The following is a 27,267-nucleotide window of genomic DNA, read 5'->3' on the forward strand; positions in this document are numbered from 1 at the left end:
TGGTAAATAGGCACAGCTGGCCCAAATTACCAGGAGAGAAACGAATGCGCACAATAGCGGTCTGCACGGCGTGCAAATACCACGGAGGGAAAGGGCTTGCTCTGGATGATCAAGGGGTTGTAACTAGGAGTGACTGAATGAAATTATGAGGGGAAATTTAGGTTGAATGGTAGGAAAAACCTCCTAAGAGTGAGACATATTATCATGTAGAATTGCCTTCTCAAGGGAGGGGGTGGGAGCCACGCTGCCTGGTTATTTAACATTAGGCAGGAGATTACTCTGAAGGGAACAGTCCTCCATGAGCTGCTGTGACAAAGACAAAACAATCTTGCCAGCCTTCCCATGTTGTTATCAGGCAATGCCTTTTAAGCCACAGTGAGATCCCCTGGAAGAGCTTGCTGAGTTAATTATAAAGGAAAGCATATAGTGCCAGCACTCACTACAACAAGGGACAACCGCAACCAGCAGCTGGAGTTTAAATTGGATACTAAAGCATGCGGGAAGAAAGGCTACTTGAAAATCTTCCAGTAGAATGATTTTCCAGTGGGAAAGTGTGCATTTCACAGGATCAAAATGGTTCACCAGAACACAGGGATTCAGTTTGGTTTTCTCAACCAAAGGAATGCTCCCATATATTGTTTCTAGAAGGTGAGATATGTTCACTTCCATATCATTATTTTCAACGTAATGTAACCTTTTGGAGAATTTTTATTTAGGAAAAGTTTCTGCTTTTTTATTCCAATTCTGGATGAAAGGAAGTCTTGCGGTATGGGAAGATGGAGCACAGTGCAAAACAGGAACCGGCTCTAATGGATATCAAGTGATATCATCAATGACTGGCTAGTGTTTGCTCCTCTCTGTACACTTCTGAGGACAGCAGCACCGTTCTTTGCAAGCTGAAGCCCAGAAATTGTGTGTGTTTCTCGTCAATGAACAAGAGAAAAAGGAGGCGAGTGTCCTAGGGTTTGCTTTTCAACCCTCGGGATACAAAAAAACCCTCATTTGAAATCTTGCTTGTATCTCACGTCCCCCATTGTGAGGATAAAACCCCAGCACAGTCTCACAGAATGTGCTTAGTTTCCGTCAGCAAAAATCTAACCCCTTGGCGAGAAGTCATGAATTAACAGAGGATAAGCATCGTTCTCATCCCATAGGTGCAAAAATGAGAAACAGAAATGAGTTGGCAGCCTGAGGTTATGCAATGAGTTAGTGGAAGAGCTAAGGTTAGAGCCCATGGTTTTGATTCCCGCTCTGTAACTAAACCACACATCCAGTTTTCTTGTATCTGAACTCCTGGTAAATAGAAACTTACCTTCAAAAGTTCAGGTGTTGGTAAAGCATGGAGAGATTGCAACTGGCTTGTCAGAATCACTGACCCAGAAAGTCGATTTGAAAATCTCACACAGATGTGTTTTTCTGGGAGATACTCAATTCTTCCCAAGCCTCTACTAAACCAGAAAGACGCTCCCTACCCAAACTTCTAGCCAAATTCTGGGCACACAGACTAAAATCTCAGGACATTTGAGTCAGAGATCGCCAACCAGATTCTTGGAGCAACCTTTTGGGTTGGTTGTCCTAAAAGTTAGCCTTGTACCAAAAGACCAGATTTCAGTACCCCTATGCCTAGGAATGTTCGGAACTGGATCCACACTTTGTGGCTTGGTCTCACTTCTAATTATTTTCTTTTTTTTCCTCTTGAATGGTTCTCTCATAACTAAATACCACAATAATGGCAAGAAGCTACCCAAGGGCCATCTGGGGAGAAACTGCATTATTTCTGATCATTTCAGGGAAGGGAGGTTGGTGGGGGGTAGGAGGGGAGGCCTGAATTCACTGGAAAAGATGTACTGTCTGTTCACAGATCAGTTATACCAAACTTCTTGCATTCCCTGCCTTCTGACTTCTTCCATCTCCTCAACTATCCACTGGTTTCCTTTCTTTACCTTTCATTTTCATTTCACATGGCACTCAGTTTTCAGCATAATTTTCTTCCCTTGGAGACCAAGCTCAAACCCCACCTTTGGGACCTGGGCTGAGGTTTAAAATCCCTCCCCAGAAAAAAGCCACTTGGATCTGACATTTACGATTCAGGCCCATATCTTCCAACTGCAGCTCTAAACTGGATCAAAGACTTTTGTTCCTAGCTTTTGTTCCCAGCTTTTGTTCCCTCCTCTGTTCCCTTGAAATGTCAGCAAACATGATGGCTTTGTTGATGCCATCAGGGTGGTCTGACCGCTTCCCACGCTGGGCATGCAGATTGGGTAGCCGTGAAGCAGTCAGCAATTCACTGGGTGTCTCCTCTAGGATGTTGTTGTTCCTCACACCAAGGCAGTGGCCTGAAGCAGCAACAGTGCCATGAAATCAACAGAAAACAAATCCACCTCCAGCTGCCCTGGCTCACACAGGGACACGCAGACTGTTTGTTCCAAACCAGCAGCTGCCGATGATGCCAGGAGGATGGGAAACCATGCTGGGAACTCAGGGCTTTCCTCGGATAGTGGGATAGATATCCATCCCTTCAGATGTTCCCCACTTTGTCCGGAGCAAGGGTCAAAATATATGTGTTAGTGTTGCCTCCTGAGCCAACAGACTGCAGGGGTGTCAGAGCTCAAAGCCCTCATGGCTGTTCTAGCTCTCTGCTGACTTCCAAGTGGAAATGGTTTCTCTCAAGTCCAAGTGGGGGGACAGAGGTATGTCACACCCCGGACACCGCCTGTGACCACCCCAGATGCCCCCAGGGCCGCTCTGAGATGACCTGGGACCTCGTTGGTTCCTTGACCAGCATTGGCTGCGCTGCGGGGTGGGGACAGACAGCACTGGCAACCCATGTTGTTCCCTGCAAAGTTATAGAAGAGCCTGGGCAGACTCCAGCAGGCTCTGCCTGAGCCGTGGGAAGCACCCGCAAAAAGTCGTCTGCCCGCCGTCACAGCATCACAAAGCAGTTCACAGGAGGGATGGCAAAAAAGATAGGCTATGAGTCAACTACCAACCACAGGACATATTTCTCTGCCCCATCACAGGAACCACTTTTAGCCTGCACTGCCCAGTAAGGGTTGCCTTAGCATCACTGCTCTGCCCACCTCAGGGCTTCCAGGACATTTGTCCTGTTCTCTCTGCTTTGCCTGCCAATATGCTGCTAAATATCGGTCGTGGCCTCTCAGCTGTTCTGAAATAATGTGTTTGGCTTCAGCCTGAAGAGCCCGGGTAGCACTGCTCTACTGCACTATCCTGCTAGCCATCATGTTAAGCATGTGATCATATTTAGGAATGAGCTGAGGCTCTTCCTGCTCTCTGCTCTGCACGTCCCAGGTTCAGCCAATCTTTTCCTACCACAATGCTTTTTCCCACTGTTTATTATTCATTTTCTCCAATTACAGCAGAAAAGGGCCCTGGCCAAAGAGGAATTTTGCAGCATGTCTCAAAAAAGATCATATTTGTCTGCAGCTTGGCTTCATTTAAGGAAGGTCATTCTGTGGTCAAGCACTCTCAAAACAGACAAAGCCTTGTCTCCAGGTCTCCAGAACCTCCAATCCAAGTACTGACATCGAAGCTTTCAACTTGAGTCCTCTTCTGATACGTATCCAACCTTACCAATACTTTCTCAGCAGTCTGTCCTTCAAGAGATTTAAGCCAACACAATCTACTTCTCTTGGAGTCGATGCTAGACCATCTTCAATGCCACAACAGTGCTACCTGCTGTTGATAAATCCACCTAAAATTTGGTTCTTTTTTTCAGTCCTGACACCAGTTGTGTTCTGGTGCATTCCTTGGACTTCCCTGGAGCTCATTTGTGGCTCACTCTGGTGGTAACAGGGAAAGCATGGATGTTGCGGAAGCACTTTGTCACAGGGGAGATTCACAAGTACCCACGTCACGTAGATGTTGCTTTTGTTCTGCTGTTTTGCCAACCTAAATCATAAGCCCCTTTATGGCTGGGAACACTTGCTATACATGCAGATTTTAAGTACTTCCACACCAGTTGGCTGCAGCATCCCAGATTTATACTAGTGTCACTGAGGTCAGAAGCTGGCCTGATGCCATGCAGCCTGTGCTTCTGGAGGAGCTCAATGGTAAAAGGCAGTATGCTGAAAAGGAGGCAAGGTGTCAGAGTGCTGCAAGGTGCTGGGAAAACTTTTCAGAGCCACAGTAACAAGCTGAAGACACCCTTTCTCTGCCAGCTTGTGAATCCCTTATACTTCTTCTGTCTCACTGTGAGAGACCCTGTGTGTTGGAGCACTTGAAAGGACACATGGGGTGCCAAGAGCCACTTGGGAAGGCTTGTGATCCAATGTGCAGCCAAGGAGTATGTTCCTAACCGGATCCCTTGGCTTGTACAGCCCTGCTCCATCCAACTTTGCCACACAGCCTTCCATGTTCCCTTCTACTCCATAGCTTCATACACCAGAGGACAGCTGGGCAGGGGACATTCAGTCAGGCCAGCTGTGCCCCTGGCCCACCTGAGCAGAGTAGGAAAGGGGCTGCAGGGAGACACATCAATACAAATGCATGAAGTGCAGACACGGCCGTCATGGAGTACAGACCAATGCCCTGGTCCCCTGGGCACAGATGGTCTCATGTAGAGCTAGAGCCTGGTTTCACACGCAGCGTTTGGGCCATCCCAGGTTTTAGGATGGTTCTGGGTAGAGATGGGAATCAGTTGTATGAATCCCGCTTATAATGCACTACCCTTGATCTGAAATGCTGGGCATAATGGCATGATTTAGCAGCATAGTCTGGTTCATAACCCCCTTGGTTTTGCAGTATGCAAGCAGACGTTTGGGTGGATGATGAGTTGTTGGACTCAGACTGGAAGGGAAGATGGCAAAGCGGATGGGAGTCACAGTCAGGTGTATATCAGCAAGCTTGTCCTGCTCAGAAGAAACAAAGGAAATGTTGCAAAAGACAGTGGCATTCCCAGGGAATCCACTTTTTATCTGGTTTGCCTGGCTGTGACCTGAGACTCCTTTATGAATCGCATCAGGAAGGCAGCACTGGCCAACAGAACACAACAACTAATAAAATCCAAAGAATATCCATTATGTGCTCAGCTAGTGACATTTTAAAGCCTATAATGTTTTGCATCTGTAGTCTCCTGGCCTGTAGTATATACTCTCAGTATCTATCTACTGAGCTAGAGACAGACTCAGATAAAAACCCTGCAGCTGAACACCCCGGATTTCAGGGAAGTTGAACTCAGGTGTCTGTACTTCAAATTCAGCCCTGATCAGAGCAATCTAAGAAGAACCAGTTCAAAATGAGCTGGGGTCCGGACAGGCATCTTCATCTCCCACTCTGGGCAGGAGACAGCAGAGGCCAGTGCCAGACCTCTGGAGTGTAATCCAAGCAGGCTCTTGAGATATGCAAAACTCAGGTGCAACTCAAGTCAGATTTGTAGACCCGTAGACCTTTGTAGAAAACAGACACAAGGTCTCAGTCCTCTTTTACACAACAGCCTGGGCACTCCTGACAGGAATCTTTATACAGCATTTGAAAAAGAGAATTGGAAAAATATGAATTTGGGAAAAAGGAAGGTTATAACCTTGCTAGCACAAAGGCAAAAGCCATTGCGCGCACACAAATTTAGAAGCAGCAACAGCAAAATCCTTTGAAGGAAAACACCAGTGATTTTTATTATTGCCTTATATGAGTTCAGAATGTTGCAAAGTTAAACAAAGCAATTATAAAGCTGGGTATTTAAAAATACTTAATGCTTCACAGTCTCCTTTGAGATGAATCAGGTATCCAAACATCTGGGGACTGCAAAATCCATCAGGAAACACAGACAGATGAGACACATCAAGACAGGAAGGTTTAGGGCTGCCATCGGAGAGACAAGGAACAGCAGGAGATTCCCGCAGCTTCTTTTGGGTAAGAAATGTTAGTACTACATGGATGTGTACACTAAACAAAAAGAGGAAGAAAAAGAGAGGGCTAAAAAAGGTTTTCGCAAGTCTCCTGCTGTTCTGTGTCTTTCTCACTTTGCTCTGATCTCTCCGTACATGTCACTGGCTGGCAGGATGACTGCTTCCTGATTCATGATTTCATATTTAATTCTTTCTATATAAAAGGAATTTAAAGGAAATTATTACAAATGGTTTGGCCACACTACATCAAGTCATTGGAAACTATTTCATTACCCCTGACGTTTTCTTTTTTTTTCCTCCTTTTTTTTTTCTCCTTTAAGAGAAAAGTTAGATGCTTTCCTAAACGCTTTCCAGACTTGAGCTATTCACAGATTGCACGTGGAAGGCAAACACAGCCCAGGCCTGAAAGAAAGAGGCTCTCATACTGGACACCCCAGTAGCTTGGGGCATCGCAGGCGGTGTCCTCGGCAGCATTTCCTTTCAGAGAGCCCTTGCTGCATGAAAATGCTTTGGGTGTAGCAATCCTGTGCTCATCCCACAGGCGCTTCATGAAAGAGGCAACTGTTCCATGTTGGGAATCCAGAGAAACCTCTGGCCAGCAGCGGCTGCTGGAGGCGCCCCGATTAAAGGCCCATTGTTTTGACCACTCCAGCAGTCCTGCTAAACTGGTCCCTGATGAAGCCCCTGTCTGTCCAGTGGTTTGAGTAGAGGCAAATAAGTAAATACGGTCGTTGTGGGGAATAACAAAGCTTGGGGGAAACAAGGAAAGAGGAAGCAACAAAAATAATCCTTTAAGGCAAAGGCACTATGTTTCTTCAAAGGCAAATGCCAAGGAGTTGGGTTTCTGGGCTGTGTTTCTTTTGTCTTTCTGACTCCTGGATCTTGCTGTACTAAGGGCTTTGAGACACTAACAAACACATTGCAAACACAAGAAGGGGTGTTGCAGGAAAAGGGCGTTGAGATCATACTTAATCAAACTTCCTTACATTTTGATAGCTACAGTGCTGCCGTGTAAGTCAATCGTCTCTTTGCCTTTGCAGTTCTCTGCAGCCAACACAGCTGAGCCACACACTTCAGGCCAAGACCTGTATCCTGATGTTATTACATGGCTGATGGGTTTCAGAGGAAAAAAACCACCAGGCTAAGTTCATCTCCTTGCACAGGTCTATCTCAAAGGGGGACGAAATGCATGATCTAAAAGCAGGAACTTACTGGAGACTGTAAAATCAGAGAAGTTTTGATTCATAGCACAGGCTTCCAGAGCAAAGGAAGCTGGGGCACCGCACGCCCTCAGCAGGCAATGAAGCTGAGCACATTTAAATGTTAAGTCTTGAAAGCTTATCCAAGCGAGACAAAGCTGCTCTTGCTCACACCCATAGACTCTGGAACTGATCAGAGAGACTGAAGCTCATTTTAACACCAGTTAGGCACCAAAGGGGGAATGAAAAAATGTAGTTAGCTGATGAAAAAATGTATCACTCGCAATGCAGTAACTCAATGGCATCTCCTTCCACTTTACAAAACCAAGCTTGTTTCAAGGGCTGAAAGGAGCCAGAAATAATTCCCTCACCTCTTGCCCTGGCTCAGTTTGGGGTAAGAATCTGGAAGAAGAGTTTTGGATAACAAAAGTTGTTGGCACTGTGAGCATCTTCCTTTACTCTCCACTGTTTCTGATGAACACTATTCCTGTCTATCGTTTGGCTGTCTGTACGCAGAAAAGCATCTCTTCTTCTGCTCTAGCCCTACTACCAAGGCTGCCAGGATTTTGAATTTTGCTCCCACTTATAGGCTCCTCTCTTCTAGCATTCACTGGCAGTCTCCAGTAGTTCCAATACAGTCAGTTTTGCTCTCAGACTAGTTTTTCCAACCTTCCCCTCCTCCGTTTCAAGCATATTGGAATTTCCTCACATGCTTTCTCCACTCCACCTTTGCCCTTATTCCCTTTCCCCATTCGTTCCCTCTGGTCTCCTTTTTCTTTTCTCTGCCACACTTCTTCCCTCCCAGCTGTTTCTTTGGATAAATTATCATTAGCTTCTATCAATAACCTAAGGTTGCGCCTGGTCCCAAAACCAGAATCAATTGAAATTGCTGGCAGTGACTTGTAAGGGGTAGTCCTTTCCATGATCCAGTAATGAACCAAGTCCCTTGGTGTGCAAAAAGAAAGCTGTGTTATTGCATATTCTCCCTTCTAAGTCAGAGACTATAAAATGAAGATTGCAGTCTTGCAGAAAGTCTTTGTAGCAATTTTTTTTTTCTTGGGTTTTTTTGCAAGATTAGCAGAACTAAAGACAGCATCCTGGCCAAATTCCAGTTTAGGGTAATCTCTTCTGCTATTTCAGATAGATGCTGCATTGTTTTTCCATTTCCTAGACCCAGAGGTTAGGTGGTAAATGGCTGTCATGTTCTCTTCAAAGCTAAAACATCACGTATTAGGGCAGAGGCCTCACTAACTCAGAAGGAAGCGCTAGCAACCTTCCTCTCTAGGTATGTAATGCCACCCTGGTGTTCCTCACACCTCCCTCTGAGGTTCTTGGTAGGAGGCCTGCCCGAGACAGGCAAGCTGGGCAAGCGCCAGCCTTTTCTGCCTTTACTGTCATTCAATGTGGCACTCCCCACAGCTGCAAGAGCCCACTTTTCAGTACTGGGTGATGAAAGCAGCTGAGACACTCCATGTTTAATAATAATAATAAAACCAACAATAATACTGAGAACTTTGTACCAAAAAGAAGACAATACCAGCATCATTTAACCATTGAGGGGAGTAGGATGTGGAAAAAGAAGGAGCGGCCTCAGATCTCTCACTGAGTCAAGCCATGGCAGGAGCAGAGCTGGCCATAGCCTGTGGCATGCCGCTGGTGTGACTCCTACCACCTCCTTTGCTCTACACAATTCAAACTCCAATATCTGAGCAATTCAGCCTTCATTCATATACAAACACCGGAACGTAAAGAGAAAAGCAAAAGGTGTGCTTTTAAGCTGCTTACATCTCCACCAGGTCACCAAACCAGATGCGAGATAAAGGAAGCCAAGCTCAGGGTGCAAAATCTCATTTCACACATGAACGTCCATGCTCCCTTTTAGCCCTGAGTACTGCTCTGGCGTGGGGCATGGAGTACATGGCATTGCCCAGGGTGCGTGTGGAGCTCTTCCCAATATTTCAGACAACTGTGCTGCTGGTAGCTCGCAAAAGCACTCGGCCGAAACCACTGACACATGTCAGATCTCCCAAGCAGTGTTACTGGCCCAGCCAAGTGAGTTCGAAGAGCCATCTGGCCAGGGACACAGCCACTTGCTCCCCGGACCAAGATAATTGGACGTTGTTCGGTCACTGAATTGCCACTTTGTTGGGCTGCAGGCTTGTCTCGTAGGGAGAAGCTAATTAACATGCAAACTGCAAGGGAAGGAGTGGGTCAGAGATGGCACTCACCCCTTCTTCTCCCCCATAATAAACAGGAGGTTTATGTGAAACCACAACACCCAGACGCAGGGAGGGGAGAATGGGTGGGGAAGAGAAAAGCCCCTTGAACACTTCCCATTTCAAACCCTAATAAGAAAGCCCTCGTCAGACATGGGAGAGGATTTTCCTGCCATACCCAAGTTTTTGTTTGCAGTCGGTTCCCTGTGAACTTGCAAGCAGCCGCCCAAAGCCACCTGGAGGTCTCAGCAGAGCTCAGTGCCATGCTTGCTGCCTTCTCTCCCTTGTCCCACATCGGCCGAGGTCTCGCTTTTCACCACCACAGCCCAACCAAAGACCTGAAAGCACTGCAGAGACAGGACTGCACTGTACATCCCAACCTCCACACTGCTGTCACCCTGTGGTAAAGCAAGTAGCACTTTGCTCTCAGGCTCATTTCAAGGAGGCAGAAGTGGGGAAAGGGATAGAAATAATGCACTTATTTTTGCAAGCTAAAATATCTTTCCTTAAGCACAAGAATTGATGTCAGGTGCACCTGCACTGTCCCCTGAATCACAACTATGCAAAATGTTTTCAGATCCTGCAAATATTCTCTGTCAAGAGGCAGGAACACATGTTTCTGAATTTTCCCATTCTCCCAGAGAAAACACACATGTCTCTTTCCCCTTCTTCTACCAACGCTCACTTAAATTTGCTTCATAGGTATATAATGTTGCAAAGAAAAGCCTTGCTGTCACCCTTTGTCCATCTGCTAAATCCTTCCACCATCCTGCAGTGAGTTCAAATCTGTAGTAAGAAATGTATGAAAAATCCAAAATAGGGAACCATTATTAGGGCAAGGATAAGCCTCCAAAGCCCTTAGGATCCAGAGCTGCAGTTCACGTCTGTCTTTAATGCTCTAGAGCTAACATCAATAATTTAACGAGTGCCTTACATCCTGAAATATTTTACAAACTGCAAAAACAAGACTCACTCCACCCACCTCTGGGCTGGGAGGTGGCAGCTGTTGAGCTGGGCAGAGCAACACTACGTGACAGTTTAGGACACTGAGTAGAAAAACAAATCATGGCTCCAGCTGAATTTGCTTCTGGAAAGGGAAAGACGCAGCACAGCATGTACATGAGTAAAAAAGTCCCTATCCCCTAGAAACAAAAGGTAAACCAGAGCTTTTTTTAAAGGACTGGGACCCTTGTTTTACCCTGTGCCCAAACGGCAACATTTCCCTAAACGATGCCAAGGCAGCAACTTGACTGAACTGATACTACGCTTGCCATCTTCTGAATCACCCACCCCATTCCTGAAGCAGATTTTTTGGGGCAACTCCCATGCAAGCGCTAACCAGACATAAACCTGCTTAGGGTGTAATTGCTGCAAGCACGGCTTAAGGCTGAACAGCAGCACGCTTATTGAGCTGCCATGTTTAGGAGCCTAAGCAGTATCCAGTTAATCTCCTCAAATCTCATTATTGCAGCTGAGTGGCAGATGGGTATTTTAGCAGGCTAGAAGTGAGGACTAATTAGGACTCCTAGCCCTTCTTTGTATTTATTACATTGGTTCCTTCCCTGCCTCTGAAGCACGCTCTGCCTGCTGCCCGAGGACAGCGGGTACTGGGTCACCTGCACCTGGCTGACCCAGAGACAGGGCTGCAGGAGGATGTCCCTCCTCATCCAGGTTCTGCCAAGTCTAGAGGGGGACCCCAAACTGAAGCTATTGGGATCCGGAACTGAATTTCCTGACTCAGACCCTGTCTGAGGCTCTACACAGCAAACCTTGGGCAGCGCTATGTGACTGGCTCTCGCAATCGAGCCAGGAAGGAAGAATAATTGACTCAATAGATCAAAACCAGCTCTTCCTATTTACCGCTCCTAAGCCTGCCTTAGGCACAGACGCTTGATGTATTGACTTTGGCAACATGCGTGTACTGCCATCCTGGCAATAAAGTTATTGAAATGGAGGGGATGGGGGGAAAACAAAAAAACCCAACTAAGTAAGGGGAACTGAAAACACTTGAGAGAAGGGAGAATCCCCCATGCCCCCTCTGTAACCCTGAGCCATCGCCTCAGGCCAAACCCCACGCTCCTTTTAGAGACTCCAGGACATTTGTTTTAACTTTTTTTTCTGCATTCCTCTACCTTGTTGTACTTCTGGTTTCCAGCCGGGACTGGAAGGGAGAGAACAGGATTACAGAAGGAAGTCTGTTGCTCTATTTTTCTGGCTTGATTAGAAGCAGAAGATGCAATAAATCTCACAAGAGAGTTTGTTCTCATTTAGCCTCTCATGTATCTGAAACTACCTCACCAGAGCAAGGGTAAGGAAAAGGCAATACCAAGTGGAGCACACTAGGAAGATAAAAAGAGAAAGAGCAAAATGGTGAAGCTGTTCCCCTCTCTAATTTTGCATAAGGAAACCAAGCAATTCAGTCCCGCTGACAGCTTATTTATTTCACACAAATTACAGCGCAGACGCAAGGGACCCAGAAGGAGGCTTACCCTGCCTGATCACACCTCTGAACCTCCTGAGGTGTGACTGCCATCACTACCAGCAGCACCATAATGAGAGAGGAATAGAAAAACAAGCACTAGTTGCACATGGAGCAAAGGGGTTTCCACATGCTGGTTGGCCCTGTTGTGCTGCCAAGCTGCCTGTCTGCAACAGGGCTGACAGTCACATTCACTGCTGAGATGCCAAATACAGAATACAAACAGTATCAAAATATCCCAGCTGAAATATTCAGATCCAGATAAACACCCCCTCCCCACACACACACACACACACACCCCCCCTGTATTTTCTCCCAGTGTTCTGGGTTTGCTAAATCAGCATTTTTTGATGAGCCAGTGAATATAGACAGTGAGATCAGGCACAGATCTAGCCTGGATTCTCAGCCCTGCATCCCGCATGTAGAGAAAGATTGCAAGCATGTCAGCACCTTTCAGAAAAAAAAGGCAGTACTAATGCTGCTGTGTTTAGTGAAAACCAGCAGTGGTATCCTTTAATTGAAGTTTGTACCAGAGAATCTGACCTGGTCTCCTGTCTAACGCTCTTTAGGAAACAAGTTACACAACTTAGTTACAGCAGGAATGTCTCCTGGCCCTTTGGATGCTCAATCCCTATTTTACAGATGCAGGTATATCTCCTCTAACCGTTTCACCATGTGACCGTATTTAATGACATTACAAAACCAAATGCACACACGTTCCCAGATGGGAGAAAGCAAAGAAAGGACGTGAGATGTAAAGAGAGCTTTGCATTTGGTTTGGGGTTTAGTTTTTGTTCTTTCTTTAACTGTTCTGTGCTTTACAGAACTAAACAAAGCCTCCTGTTCCAGATGATAAATCTTCAAGCTGCTCCTGGCCCCAGAGAGCACAGGAGATAATAGCATTTCCAAAGGCATTTAGTTAGCTGAGCCTTGAGTGTAGAAGAGGGCAGAGAGAGGAGCTGGAGATAAATGGCTATGAACTCAGCTCAGCTGCTCAGGGCATATTTCTGAGAGCAGCAGCCACAGCTGAGAATCCTGCATGGGGATGCACATTTCCCCTCCACTTGCCCGGTGTCTGTGCTGGAGAAGGGCATGTAACACAGCCACCAAAAAAGAAACAGGTCCAGTCACAAGCCCCCAGCTGGGTGCACAGTGCCTTTGGGAGGGGCTGTACAACCACCACCTGAGAAAGGTGTGCTGCTTCACAACATTATTTGTAGGCTTTCTATTAAGCCAAAGCTCTGCATAGCTTTCATAAGATGCAGCATATCAGCGTATTATGTAAAGCATACATTAATTCATTTGAGCTGGCCAGCAGCAAGACTGCAGAAACCGCTAAAGAACGGGGGCCCTTTATGAAAAGACAATTAATTTTCAGCATTAACCAAGGCAGAAAGGATCCTTTACATTGTCCCAATTGCATGTCAGTTATTGACTGAAATTGCCAGCCTAGGCTGGGACACCAAGGCCGATTTCTGATAGAAACCATATAAATTACTAGGAACACCAGAAGAATTAGGAAGAAAGTTGCCAGCCGGTTGAGGGAGGTGATTCTTCCCCTCTGCTGAGCACTGGTGAGCTTACACCTGGAGTCCTGTATCCAGCTCTGGGCTCCACAGTGCAAAATAGACTTACTGGAGCTAGCCCAGCTCAGGGCCACAAAGATGATCAAGGGACTGGAGCATCTCCCATTTGAGGAGAGGCTGAGATTGTTCAGCCTGGGTAAGAGAAGGATCAGGAGGGATCTTATCGTTTTGAATGAATACCTGATGGGAGGGAATGAAGAAAAGGGAGCTAGGCTCTTCTCAGTGGTGCCTTCTGACAGTACAAAAGGCACAAATTAAAAACTGTGAGATTCCATCTGAACACAATACTTTTTTACTGTGATGGTAGTCAAAGGCTGGATCAGGTTGCTCACAGAGGTTGTGGAGTCTCCATTTGTGGCGATATTCAAAACTCAGCTGGACACAGTCCTAGGCAACTGGCTCAGGCTGACCCTGCTTGAGGAGAGGGTTTTGTCTAGATAATCTCAAGAAGTCCCTGCTCATCTCAGTAATTCTGTGATTCTGTAACATTTTCTACTGCTGTTAAGGTAACTCTTCCTATATGGACATTAAATTACCGAGTCGAAGCAGCCATCCAGCCAACCCAGCATTGCTTGGAACTGGGGCTGTCACACACAGCATCAGCTGCTGGCACCAGGATGGACATATGCTGGTTTGAGCCTAGGCCAGGCTGCTGCTCCCAAACAGGAGGACAGCAACTGAGGCAGAGGAACTGAAGGCAAATGCAAAAGGCGCGGGTTTATGCTCTATCCCTTTTGGTGCACTGTTAAGATCAAAAGTGCCTTCACCAGGCTGAAAATGGGGAATCTAATCCAGCTGCAGGGTCGTGTTCAAGGCAGGCGGCTGAGGCAGAAGACGACTGGGAATTCCCTGTCTGCTTACATGGTGTGTGCCGAAAGACTTGCAGCGTTAGGGACTGACCTCCTCGCTCTCACACACAATGATAGCATTGATCTGGCATTTGAGTGAGGGTGAAGTTTAGTATTGGTGTCTATAACTTCATTATATGCAAGGGCCTAAACATTTGACAACAAGCTAGGTCGTAAGCCCATGGTAAGTACTTTCATATCTGCAATCACACTGGTGCAGAAGACTAGAAAGTCTGCTTGTGGTTTCAGATAAATATAGAAAACAGAGGGTTACATTATTGAATTAAGTATGAAAGTTAATAATACAGTCAGCACAGTTACCCCACATTATTTAATTTAACACTAAATTCAATTTATGTTACACTGTTCTCTGTCTGTGTCCATTGTAAACATGCTGCAGATTTTTTTTTGTTGTTGACAATGCAAAACACATTCACTGAAGTTATCAGCAGAGAAGCTGAAGGCTCTGGCATACGAACAAAGGACAGCTGGGGTTGAGGCTCTGGGAATGTACAGAAAGTAGACACTAGCAGGCAACTAGCAACACTAGTTGCCCTCAAAACAACCAGCAGTGGAGCCAAGTAGCAGCCTTTGTATTGTAATAAGGTACCTGCAGGTTTCCATGTCAAAGCTCTAAGCGCGTTTAGCACCCTGTTGGTGGTTCAGGACCGGAGGTAGATGCTGGTAGCAACGCATCCTTTTATCACCCTCCATTTATATTTCACACTTAGGAAAACTGCATCCAGTGCAGATCAGAGATCCAGTCCAAGCTGTGATGTGGGCAGTCAATCTGACAGCCATTGCACCCCGGCCCCTTCAGAGCAGGACTGGGTATACCTTTACTGACAGGCTGTTTTAATTTCCCCTATTACCGTTAAAGGAGAAACACTGGAACATAAATCTTTGGCACAACCCTGACTGCCAGTAAATGTTGCTGCTATAGAACTGTGTCATATACGCAAAGCCTGAGTTACAGATGCAAGCTGTCTAGTATTTTGTTTATGTCATGAGCTCTCCAAACTAGAAACAGGCCTACACCAACATTTTGGATCCAAGCACTGCAGACAATTGGGGATCTCTCAGACTACTTGTTCACCATGTCTACATGAGCCTGTGTTGTACATCCACCCTGTGCATTGCCAGCATTTTATCCACTGCAGTTACTTCCTTGAACCTTTGAGAGCTGTGATACCACAAGCAGTGAAGTCCCTACTCCTTGGTTTCCCAAGTTCAGATGAAATCAGCTGTTACCAACAAAAAGAAAACATTTGCTAAATCAAAATTCATTTTCTAATCTAGAATCTGCAGGCAAAACATGTGATTCATGCTGTTCGCAGGGGGTGGGGGAGAAGGCAGGATCAAAGTGGGGCTTAGTGCATGCAAACGACACGTGTGCCTCCTGCAGTGTTTGGTAAGGGAAATGTAAAGCAGGAGGCAGCATGGAAGAGCTCTCTGCTAATCACACAGCGCTAGCAATGGAAAGCCAATACAGAACAAGGAGCTGAGCTCGCAACATGAATGTTTAACTGCAGTAACACTGTGCCACAGAGACGCAAAAATCCAGCTCCCAGGAACCAGAAACAGATTGAGGAAGTAACACAAGCATCATCCAAAACAAGGAGGAACAGCAGAGTAACAGAAGCAGACAGATGGCTTCTGCTCCCGTTGTTCCCGGGGTCTTTTTGCTCTCGCTTTGTTGCCATAGAGGCTGATATCTGGGACTCATAATGTGATGCTCCGCTTGTGAGAACGGGTGGAGAAAAGCAACCTTTCCATTATTAATAATTTCCCCCACACTATCCATTTTGGCAGCAGAGTTTCTCGGTCCCCTGTCTGCTGGACTTGCCTTGGCAGACACTGAAAGGCCAAGGAGCTGTTTTCCCCACAACCCCAGCCCAGCTCCTCAACTGCCAATTCATGTATTTAGCCCTCAGGGCCCCTCTGCCACAGCTCCCCTCCACTGTACTATAATACAGTCCCCCTTCTTTTGCCCCGAAACTTCACAGCCTGACTACCCCTTTTGCTCCCATTACAAAGATGAAGGGATGCAGCCTTAAGTATCCACACAGGCTGCATGACTACAGCCAGGGACAGACCCCACAGAGTGTGGGTCATGGGGCTTCTTAGTATATCAGCAGTGTGAAAATGTAGAGCAGACTGCAGCAGCACACCTGACCAAAAAAAAAGAGGACTAATGCATTTCAAGCCAGCCCAAGAGGCTGTTCTTTTTCCATTCTCCTCCTAGCCCCTGCTGCTTCCTTCTTTTCAGGGAGACAAGTGTTTGCATCGCCTCAGAGTGAGGTAGGTCAGGGAAGAGATCTGGATTGAAAGCAACATGGCTACAGAAAGAGAAGAAGGTTTCTTTTCAGCTCAATCAGTTCTTGAGATAGAAATCCCCAGTGCCACAGTTTCTAATTTTGAGAGCGGGATGAATGCAGCTCTTCATTCTTCCGCAGCAGATTAAATGAGCATGTGGCATTTTCATTTTTCCAAGGGGACTTTAAAAAAAAATGGCCTCGTCTTTTTCCTCCACATTGCCATTAATGATCCTTCAGCAGTTTTCCCAGGACTTTCTTCATGCATCGCTAATCAAAAGCATCTACCCAAAAGTATGGGCGTGCATTCACTACAAAACATCAACACAGGAAAAGCAGCTAAAAAATATATAAGTGGACACAAATGCATCTTTGAGCAGTACACACTTGCATGTGCTATGGACTTGCATGCACCCTCACGCACATCCCTGCATGCTCTTATCCCACAAACACATGCAGCTGCATGTGCAAGTGTGAGGAAGGAAAGCCACATGACCCAGAAAAGCTGCTTCACATCTGGGTAGCAGGTTTAACGACTGGCTCCAAAGGGAATCTGTTCTCGAAGCAAACCACTTTCTTCCTGAGTGACAGATCTCCTCATCCATCTGAGTATGGACAAGGTAGCTTCACAATGAAACATAGAGCATGAAAATCAGGCAGAAGACAGCATGCTAAGGGGCTGTACCAAAACAGCCAAAGAGTATACAAGGCCACCACTCCTTTGTACAAAGTATGTTACCGCTGAATTATTGTTACTGTTTTCCCTCAGAAATACTTGCCTATCCTAAAGTCTTGACCTACTGCAGCTCTGAAAAGTGGTTAAGATCCTGCTTGGGGAGCCAGTGCAAGCCAGAGCAACCACGTTTTTATGAGACCACTAACACTAAATGAAAACTTTCCTTACTCTTTCATTCAAATACAGTTGTGACAAGGCAGAAGCAGTCATTGCACAGCCACACAGCATAGAAGAATATCTTATGGGCTACCCATATTGTTGTCTCCTTCCCCATATCATATTACTATCCAGGGACTTGTAAGGGTTTCCTCAACCGTCTCCCTGTGCTATATTTGCAGACAACAGCTCCCTTTCCCTTCCCAGCCTCAGGGAGTGCTGCTGGCCTGCCCTGCTCTCTGCCATGGCAAGAAGAAGCCTCAAGTGGACAACACGAGGGAGTTGGTGGCTTCAAAGCTCCTCAAATGAAGCAGCCCTATTTCTACAGCAAATAACAAACAAAGCCAACAACCAGCATTATATAAAGAGAGCAAAAGTGCTTTGGGTGCTACAGGCTCAGGATGAGAGCCATTGAGGGAGCTGTGGGGAGTGTGGGAGGGGGTTAAGGGGAAAAGCTGAGCTCATTACATCCCAACCAGACAACATCAGGCAGGAAACAGATGTGCAAGAAACCACAGAGGGGTACAGCAACAACAGAACTAACTCTCCAGCAAATAGGGGAAGCTCGGACACACAGAGCTGACCTGCACCCTGAGAACGAGGCGTCTAATCTGAGATTTGGCTTTTTGCAGCGCTGGTAGCAGCACCTCCTATCCCAACATCTAGCCACCATCATGCTAAAAATTAAGGAAATTATTCAACCTTTCTCCCAGTCCTACCTGGCTCTAGGCAAATGAAGCAAAGGTAGGTCTGAATTAGTAGCAGTTCCTATGCAAAAGACTGCGTTATCTTTTACCAGCACAATCCAATTTTTGTAGATGCTGTGCATATTTCCATTTTAAAAAGTGGAAGTTGTCCCTGATTATGTACCTGAAATCCCAGTCTGAATCTCCCACAGTTAGAAGTACTGGGATATTAAACTCCATTCTGACTTAGTCCTTCTGACTTTAACAGCTTTGACTTTTTCAGCCCCCTCTTACAGCATTTCTGTGATATAACCAGAAGCAAGACTACTCTTTTTGACTGTTTTCTTAAGCAGTTCAGACTGTCCTGCCCCAGCTGAGGTTTGTGGACAACCTTGCATCTTGTCTTCTCTGCTGGCCTATCCGTCACTAGAAAATTATACTGTTGTTATTACAGGAACTGGGGTCTGACGTGCAGCTCCCACTGACTTCAGTAGAGGAACTATGTGCTTTTCTCCTCTAGATACCAGGCTGGTTATCAAGAGGCCAAAACATGGCTCTAATGTTAATCCTTCAAGGCTAATATCTGTTATCTCCATTGCAACCGTACAACACTTTTAATAAAGTTTGACACAGGAAAACGTTTTAGTAAAGGGCATTAGCACTAACTTCCTCCTGCATGGGTGCCTATCCATTCCCAATGCCTGACACTGCTTTCTAGTGAAGCTCTGACACGCCAAAAGATCGCTTGCCTCCGTGTGCGGATTCAGCGCTGACAGTGACAGAAGAGGAACTATGTGAAATCAGATGACTTTTACTCGTTGTATTGCCAGCCACCATTCTTTTATGTCTTATCTGAGCTTTTCCTCACATCCACTGCTATTAAAGTAATTGTCTGAGAATTTTAGTGTGAAGGAAGAAAAGCTAATTTTTCCCCAAGTTTCTAGCCCTCTTGCCCGGCAAAAGACTTAAAAACGTAACTCAGATGCACACTGAAGTTTCAGAAAACAGAAAGCAGAAAAAGAACCCAGCACTGATTTTTATTTTATCTCATGATTTTTGTGGCCTGAGTCATGGTTTTAAATGCTTGGGAGCACTGATAGCAGTCTGCCCCCATAAGGAGCTCGACCAGTCTCTGTGTAGAGACTGCCAGCAGGAAAAGGCCAAGTAGGGTCAAATGTGGTAGTGACAGGAACTGACTTGAAATACAGTAAATTCAACACATCTGAGCTTCGAACCAGCCACCAGACAGCAACATCTGTCCATCGCCACTGACCTGGCTGAGATCTGAAGAATCAACTTAGGGCTAAAGGCTTTGTATCACATTTTTAGTCTTCTGAGCTACCCCACTGTACCTGCTAAAGTCTTTCCATCTACACCGCTCTTAAATACTTTGTAGTTCTACCGCAGCTCTTGTTGTATTACCACAAAGCTCTTCATAACAGAGCCTTAGGTACATCTGTCTGGTAAGAGAGACAGTGGGATCTTTTCACCCTTCACTGAAGTGCAGCCATGTCTGAAGCAGACCATAGCAAGTTATTAAAGAGTTAAATGACAGGAAAGGAAATGCTGATACCTTAAGCAGAATATAATTCTCTCCACTGGAATTTGGCAACGACACAGGGACTAAGGTCCTTGCAGAAAGCACAAGCTGCTCTTCAAAAGCTGCAAGCCTGTAGGGACTCAAGTCGTGCATCTCCTCCACAAAGCACCACGCAAGTAGTGCAGCACCCCCTAACTGTAATGGCCGTGTACTAATCCGGAGTGAAAAAAGCCAAATTGAATTGTCTACACTAGCCTGGCCATCTCCTGTGCTACCTTTGCCATCCCCAGCACCAGCAAAACAGTTCTCTGCTTCTCTTTGCCTGTGCGAGTGTGCAGGACCAGTCACACAAGCAGCACTGCAGGATGGCGTAAAGCAGACCTGAGCATGAAAGCACAACCAATCTGACTTGGGTCCTGCCTGTCCTGCAGCCTCCTCTTCCTTTCCAGTTAACCCTTCTGGGTGCATTTGAAAAACCTGCTTTCACAAAGATCCACAACAGAATGTTTTCTAGACAGCAGCCAAAGTGCTCTCCCCCTCCTCATCACTCCCAGATACCATGAAGTGTCTTACATCTTCATTGCTTCCAAGGAGGGAACAACCAGAGCCTGCGTCCCCCCAGTTAAACACATAGTACTAGCTAAAGCAGAGAGAAACTTACTGCTTTATGTCTCTACCAAATCCCCTGCTTGCAGGAGCACTGGCTTGTCCCTGGAAACAATTCTTCACAGGACAAGTCAACTATCCCCAAATCGACCACCTCTCATACCCTAAATGTTCTTCTGATTTTGTTTTATAGTTACAGGTTGCAAGTTTGTGATGTCCTGGTGACATCTGAACCTTCATTTCTTCCCAGGATGTCACTTTGGCATACTTGGTCACAGTCCTGTTGATCCTGAGAGCCCTACTAGCAAGGAAATGAGTATCTCTAATACTCTTATTTCTTCTCCCCCTGTCCTGACAAACTGAATTGTACCAGTCTAACTTACTTACAACCTTCCCAATAAACCTATAACAATTGAGTCTTTCATTTCTGGATCCCACGGCACTGGGCAATGGGATGTGCTATTCAGCAAATAGCAGTACTGCACAAAGGGAAAGGAACTTCATATTCTCCCCCACTGCTCCTCAGCATGGAGAGAGAAGTAGGTTGGAACTGTGAATCGTCCCACAAATGAGACTTGAGACAATGTCCTTCTTTCTTGTGCCCCAAAAAATATTAAAAAAAAACAACTATGGGATTTCTGGTAATAAATTTTGCTGTTCTGGCCTATTTTCAACTGCAGTAACTATGTTTCTCCCTTTAAAATCCCCCTTGCTGCTTCAACTGAATATACTGCCTGTACCTGCCTTCCCTGCGTTATTTTTCAGTGCTCCTGTAAACAGCTGTAAATTGTTCCGCCACTGTGGCAGCTCATGGTAGCACTGGATGGAATTTATCTATCTGTACCTCACGCTGGCAAAGTGGTTATCAGTTCATTAAGGCTGTTATTTTTGCTATTTCAATTCATTTGCTATTAAGAGGTATATAAGTTAAAAGATACGGTAATTGTTACGGACGACTCACAATGAAATTGAATGGCTGGTTTTCCCCCATACCTGAATAAATTCACATATATAACATTTTCTCTTAGTGATATATGTACTGCCCTCTTCACTGTGCAATGGAAAGAGCTACTGTTATATAGTCCATCCCTCCGCCAGTGCAGTTCCACACTGTACTTCATCAGCCATGCTCATCAGCAAATGAAAGACTTGATTGTACAGCCCTCCCTGTACAAAGCTGACATTGCCGCTAGAAGCTTTTTTTTGCTCGGAGTAGCCTGACATTGGTAAAAGTTAGTTAATTCAAACTGGAATATAATGCTAAACCTGGAACATAATGCTCACATCAGGGATGGTAACAGGCATATATTTATTTTTCCTCTTGCTAAACTGCAGGTCTTTCTGTATGCCAAACTCTCAACTGCTTCTCTCATTATCCAAGCCACTTTAAGAAAAATTATTCTGCTCCTTCTCTCATCCAAGACTGACCATTTCAAAACCCCCTGATCTTATTGCAGTTACCTGTCATCTGAGCTACCATATTCTCATCTGATATCTGGGGGCATGGAGGTCAGGGGGAGGAGGAGAGGAGAGAAAGATAACAGGCAAGGTAGTGAAAATATTAGCTCAGCTGCCCCCTTCACCTCACACCCATCCCTACTCCACCCCACCCCCCAGTATCAGTCCTGTCTCCATCCAGCAGCGAAAGGACAATATGGGAACTGTACTGGAGTCCGGGAGAGGCAGATGGGACGTTCCCAGTTCCTCCCTACAGCCCTGCAGCACTCTAGTCTTGTGGACTTTGGGAGGATTTCCAAGTCCGGGAGGAGGCAACGCTAAGCGCAGTTCTGATTTCCAAACCTAGCTCCCTAAAAGCCTGCTACCCCTTTCCACAGCCAGGCGGATGGGAGAGGGCATCGTAAAGTAAAGCTGGCCACCTCTGTCCATGCCCTAGCCCAGTCCTTTCCCCACACACAGCACTGCTCATGCAAGGGTCATGCAGATGCGTCACCAAAGCAATCTTCCGATCGTTCATTCATTGTGAATAACTGGGCAGTGACTCCACTTCCCGGGGATAAAGCAGCTCCAGGTTGTCTATCCCTCAGCCTTGGGAAGGGTCCGCTTTGCAGTCCTACCAGTAAAAGAAAGGGGGACGCGCGCTCTGCTCCTCCACAACCAGAGTGAGAATAAAGAGGCATTTACCATCCTGCCCAGAGCTCTCCAGATACTCCGTCAGGTCGCAGCCGAACGCGCTCGCGGCTCCCTTCCTCTTGAGTTTCTGTTTGGCTCCCTTGTTCTTCATGAGGTTAGTCCCAAAAGAGGTTCGCCCCCCTCCTGCCTTGCCCCCCTCCCCCCCGGCCTCACGCTGGGCGACAAAAATCTCGCTCTTCTCCTCAGACCACCGCCCGTGTCCCGCTCCCAGGGAGCAACATCGGGGGTCCCGTACAGCGTCCAGCCAGAGAAGTAAACATTAATCCCCACCAGATGTTGGGCTGCTCCTGTGGCAGAGGAAGGTCAGGGCAAGAGGAGGCTCCCCAGTCGGCAGCAGCAGCGATCATAGCCCGAGCCCGGAAGGGTTCTCATCAGAGGGAAGTGGGTGGTGGACGGGTGCCCGCATCGGAGCTGGCAAGCTGGGGACAGGCAATGGTGGGGGGGGACGTCTTTCCCTCAGCTTGGTCCCGGGACCCTCCACGGCCACCTTCTGGGTTTCGTCAGCCACGCTGTCGCAGCTTCCAGCAGAAAGCGTCCCAGTCTGGTCGTCCTTCTCTCGGCTTTCAGAGGAGACTCGAAGTTCAAACGGACTAATGAAAAGGGACCAGGGAAGAGTCTGCACAAGGCTCCTCTTTGGCTCCCCCCCTTCCCCTCCTCCTGCCTTCGGACAGTTAGAGGAATGAGAAACCAGCTTCCTGTCCTGACTCCCGCTCGCTCGCTCTCTCCTTTCCCCCGTTTTACAAATCCTAGGATTATCCAGCTCAAAAAAATGCTGAAAGGAAGTTAGCTGAGGAGGGGGGTGGAGGACGGTTTTTTGGCAGTAAAGTGCATGTGTGTGTGTGTGCAAGAGGCTGAGGGAAGGCAGGGAGAGGAGTTGGGGGACGAGGATGGGGACGGGGGGACGGGATGGGGGGGGGGGGGAAGAGGGAAAGCCTGTCCTGACAGTCGACAGATAACGGTCTGCCTGAGAGGAAATCACAGCGAGCTGAGCCGCAGCCCGCAGCGCGGTCAGACGCTTCCTGCGCTACCAATGCTCAGCTCTGAAAAGGCCCGAGGAGGGGCCGGCGAGGAGGAGAGAGACCAGGAGCTGCTCCAGTAAATCTCTGCCTCTGTTCATCAAGTCGTCACAAGGCGCCTTCCTGCCCTCAAACATGACTCTGTCACTTCAGGATTTACCTTCCTCTACAAAGGCACAGGCTGGAGCTACCGAAGGGCAAGAAGGGGGGCAGAAAGTTGAGAAACTAAAAAGAGGGGGGAGGAGGGAAACCTTCTGCTCCCTCCTCCCCAGCAAGCAGAAACAGATGCCGTCCGGGCATCTAAGTTCACCTACTTTCAAGTCAGCTTCCAAAAAAGGCTCCCCTTGACCAACGAATGGGTTTAGAGATAAGGAACAGAAATCACCCAGTAGTGGCTAGAAGGGAAATGGGACTGGTCTGCCCTCAGGCCCTGAGCCTGCCCCACCCCCAACACCTTTCTAGTCTAACTTCCAGTACACACCTATCTCTTCTTGTAAGACCGCTCACTTGCACTTACTTCACATTTTTTATCCCTGAAATTCAGACCTCTTTACAGGGCTGGGTATGCAGTGGGCTGCACGCTTCACCTAGGGAGGCAAACTTAACTCTGCTAAGGCTTCACTGGCACCGCTTGCGCTGCGCCAAGTAAGGGTCTGGGTGAGAAATAAACAAATGAAAAACAGGAAATTGCAGCTTTTCACCAAAAATCAGACCAAAGACAAGGAGAGTAGTTTTGGATTGGAGGAAAACCAGCCAGGAAACAGGGCAAAGGACTCCCTTAACTCACCTCCCTCCTCCACTCTGGGCTCTGCACCCTCACACGGCAGAGAAACCCCATCTCCTCCCACAGACATCTGCAAACTCACCACCTCACCCCTTTATTTTGACAGAGTCGTTTTTCAGAGAAATCAAGCCTCCAACTGTGATCCAACCGCTGCCAAAAGCAATTCAGGTTCTGTCTGTTGGTATGGTGACTTCTTTTTTTTTCTTCAGAAGCGTTGGATGTTACCACTTCACATACAAGAAAAAACACCAAGAGCCCTAGTGAAGGACCTTGAGCAATTATAACTCCTATTGTGTAGTTTATCACCGTAATTATCATCATTGTCCCCATTTCACAGCTTGCTGGCTGATGGGTTGAGGTGAAAATGATTTGCAGAAGGGTCCCAGAGAGATCTCCGGCCTGTCAGCTCCCAGCCTCCTGCTCCCGCTCCCAAGCTAAGGGGGAAAACTGAGGTCTCGCTCCCAGCCGATAGTTGTTCTCAGGGACCCTCAGTGCTCATGAAACACTTAAAACTTCCTTGAATTTATTCTGGGCTTCTCACAGCACCTTGATGTCGAGTCGACGCACGGGATCCTTCCCCGCACCGGCGTGCCGCCAAAGCCATGGCGTGCCACAGCGCATCCTGCCCGCCTGCCAAAGCGGCAGACTTCAAACGGGTCGGACAGACAACAGGATGCTCAGACCTGGATGTCTCGCCAGGCCATCCTCTCACTGCCTGGGCAGCTGGCTGCCTTCTGTAGGAAGAGAAAACCCTCTTCCTGCCCCCTCGGGGAGGAGGTATGTCCTCCTGCACACGCCAGCCCTCTCCCACAGGGCTGACCCCCAGCACCGGACTCGTGAGGGGGAAGAGCTTCACCTCAGCGAGTAACCACACAATCTTCTTCAAAGCCCTGAAGTCCCCTCTGCAGACACCTCCCTCCCTCCATGAACCAAACAGAATGTATAAACTCCCCATGCTGGTCTCCTCCATCGCCCTACGTCAGATGGCCTCACTAACAGGGTCTGCGTCCCCAGCCCTTGCCTGTCCCCTCTGCCTAGTGACCCACCGCTCCCACCCTCACCTCCATGCCCTCCCTCATCTTAGATACAGTTTCCCCGCTCCTCCCTCGCAAGCCTACCCAAACAGGATGTCTTCAGAAGCGGATGGCTTCTTTTAAAAACCAATAAATTCAATAAATAAAATCAACCCCTGCACGTATAGAGCTTCCTCCTGTCACCGGCAAGGGAGCTACAGCCCCAGGCGCAGCAGGGAGCACCCCGACATGGCCGCCACGCAGCGTCCCCTCCCTCGCCCAGCCCTGCTCCGAGGGGCTTCGGTGGCCCGTGGGCCCGGAGCACGGAGACTCGTGCAGCCCATCACCCTCACCCCTTGGTGTTTCTCACAGCCTGGGAGGCATTTTCAGCTGAAAGCACCGTTTTCTGGAGTCGGCTCTGTGGCAGTTCCCAGCAGGGGCTGAAGGAGGCGCCATCTTGGAGAGCCACGGCAGTGGGAGGGAGGCGCCATCTTTGAGAGCCACGGCGGTGGGTCCTGCTGGACGATGAACGCTGCAGGAATCGAGCGCTGCCGTCTGATTTTTGGTTATCTGGGGGCTGTGCTGTGCTGCCCTGACCCCAGCCAGGCTATGTGTGGGTGGTGCTTGTCCAGGGCCGGGCCGCAGGACCACCATCAGCCATTGCCACCGGGCTGCCGCAGTGAGGGAAGGGGAGAGACTGCCACCCCCGTGCCAAGAAAAAACAGCATTTGAAGCACAAGTGCAGCGAAGAAGTGCCAGAAACAAAACAGGGAGGATTCTCGCTTTATTTATAGAGGTTTTTTCAGGCGCTGCAGTTTGCTGCCCGGCCGCCCCGTGCCGGGTACCCTACAGAGGGAAGAGGGACCTGGAGAAAGAAAATGGCGTGGCAGGCAGGGTGAAAGAGGCATGTGCTGCGGCGAGCGAAAGAAGGTGCGAGGAGCTCCAGGAGAGCTCTTGCCAGGCAGGCTGGGCTACGGAGGTGGCTTTCCCCGTGCCGGGACGAGGTTCAGCAAGAGGACAGAGGGGAGGTCACTGCGGGATTGCCTGGGGAGCCCGGGACAGGGAGGAGGAGGAGGAGGAGGTCAGTCAAGGTAAGCGGGAACCAAACAAGGGAGGCTTTACAAACAAAGCATTTCGTATCGGAGCCTGAAATCGGTGCTGAGCCAGGGGATTTTTCTGAGGGAAAGGGGCAATGTTCTGCTCCATAGAGGGAAAAATAAGAAGTCTGGATTTGTGCAGCCCAGGAGGCAGGGCAGGTCTCTGCAATAGTTAGGGTGAGCAGCAGGGCTAAGGAGGAAGCCAGCGTCCCTCCTGGAAAAGCTTTCACAGACGAGAACAGGCAAAGCCAGAGAGGAAAAGAGCTTGGGCCAGAAGTGTAGAAAGCAAAAAGGAGCTCAAAGCTGAAACAGCTGGAAAAGAAGGGGGAATTTCTCTCCCTCCTAAAAAAAAAAAAAAAAAAAAGAAAAATAAAAAAGTGAGTCTGCAGAATAAGAGCAACACCAAGCCAAGCCAGAGCTCTCACAGAAGCAATCTCTCTGTAGAGATTACTTCCTAGTCCCTACCGCCGTACAAGCAGCGTGATGGCCAGCTGCCCCACGGTACCGCAGCCCAAATCAGGAAGTCATGGCCCACAACACTTAGTTTAATTCCTTCCCTTTGAACCTGTAAAAATAGGTCAGGATTTGAAGTTCGTCACAAAGGCCTCCCTGTCAGAGAAGGCCGCAGGTTCACGCAGGAAGGTAGGGCACCTTCCCATCCCGCTTCGCTGCCATGCCTCGCCCTTCGGCTTTGAGAGCGGATATGGCAAGCCAGCGTTTGTGTGCTCAATGAACGTAGGATGGATAATGACTTTACGGTTCTCTCTGTTCTCACAGACAAGGTATTGGTGACCCCAGAAGCAGTCAGAGAGCCTGGGGAACAGCTTTGGCCATTAGGCCTAAGTATTTCTTCCCCTTCTAAGAGCCAGGGGCCGTGGCAGAGGCATCACACAGGCTATTTCTGGGCACTCATCTCTCCCCTCCCTGCTGCGTTTCCTTCATTGTGTTTGAGCTCTTTCCTATCCGTGGCTTTAA

The 27,267-nt window shown here is 47.7% G+C and overlaps 1 protein-coding gene across 1 annotated transcript in view; it reads right to left on the bottom strand.

The window, feature by feature from the left end:
- ARHGAP31 (Rho GTPase activating protein 31) overlaps positions 1-23,256 on the bottom strand; it is a 61,711-nt gene extending 38,455 nt beyond the window's left edge. Inside the window, exon 1 of the mRNA XM_009925727.2 lies at positions 22,374-23,256. Within this exon, the coding sequence (XP_009924029.2) occupies positions 22,374-22,473 (100 nt within the window). The 5' untranslated portion in view covers positions 22,474-23,256. The remainder of the gene's footprint in view (positions 1-22,373) is intronic.
- Positions 23,257-27,267: the final 4,011 nt, after the last annotated feature.

Source organism: Haliaeetus albicilla, chromosome 6 (genome assembly GCF_947461875.1).
Source record: "Haliaeetus albicilla chromosome 6, bHalAlb1.1, whole genome shotgun sequence".
Taxonomy (NCBI): Eukaryota; Metazoa; Chordata; class Aves; order Accipitriformes; family Accipitridae; genus Haliaeetus; species Haliaeetus albicilla.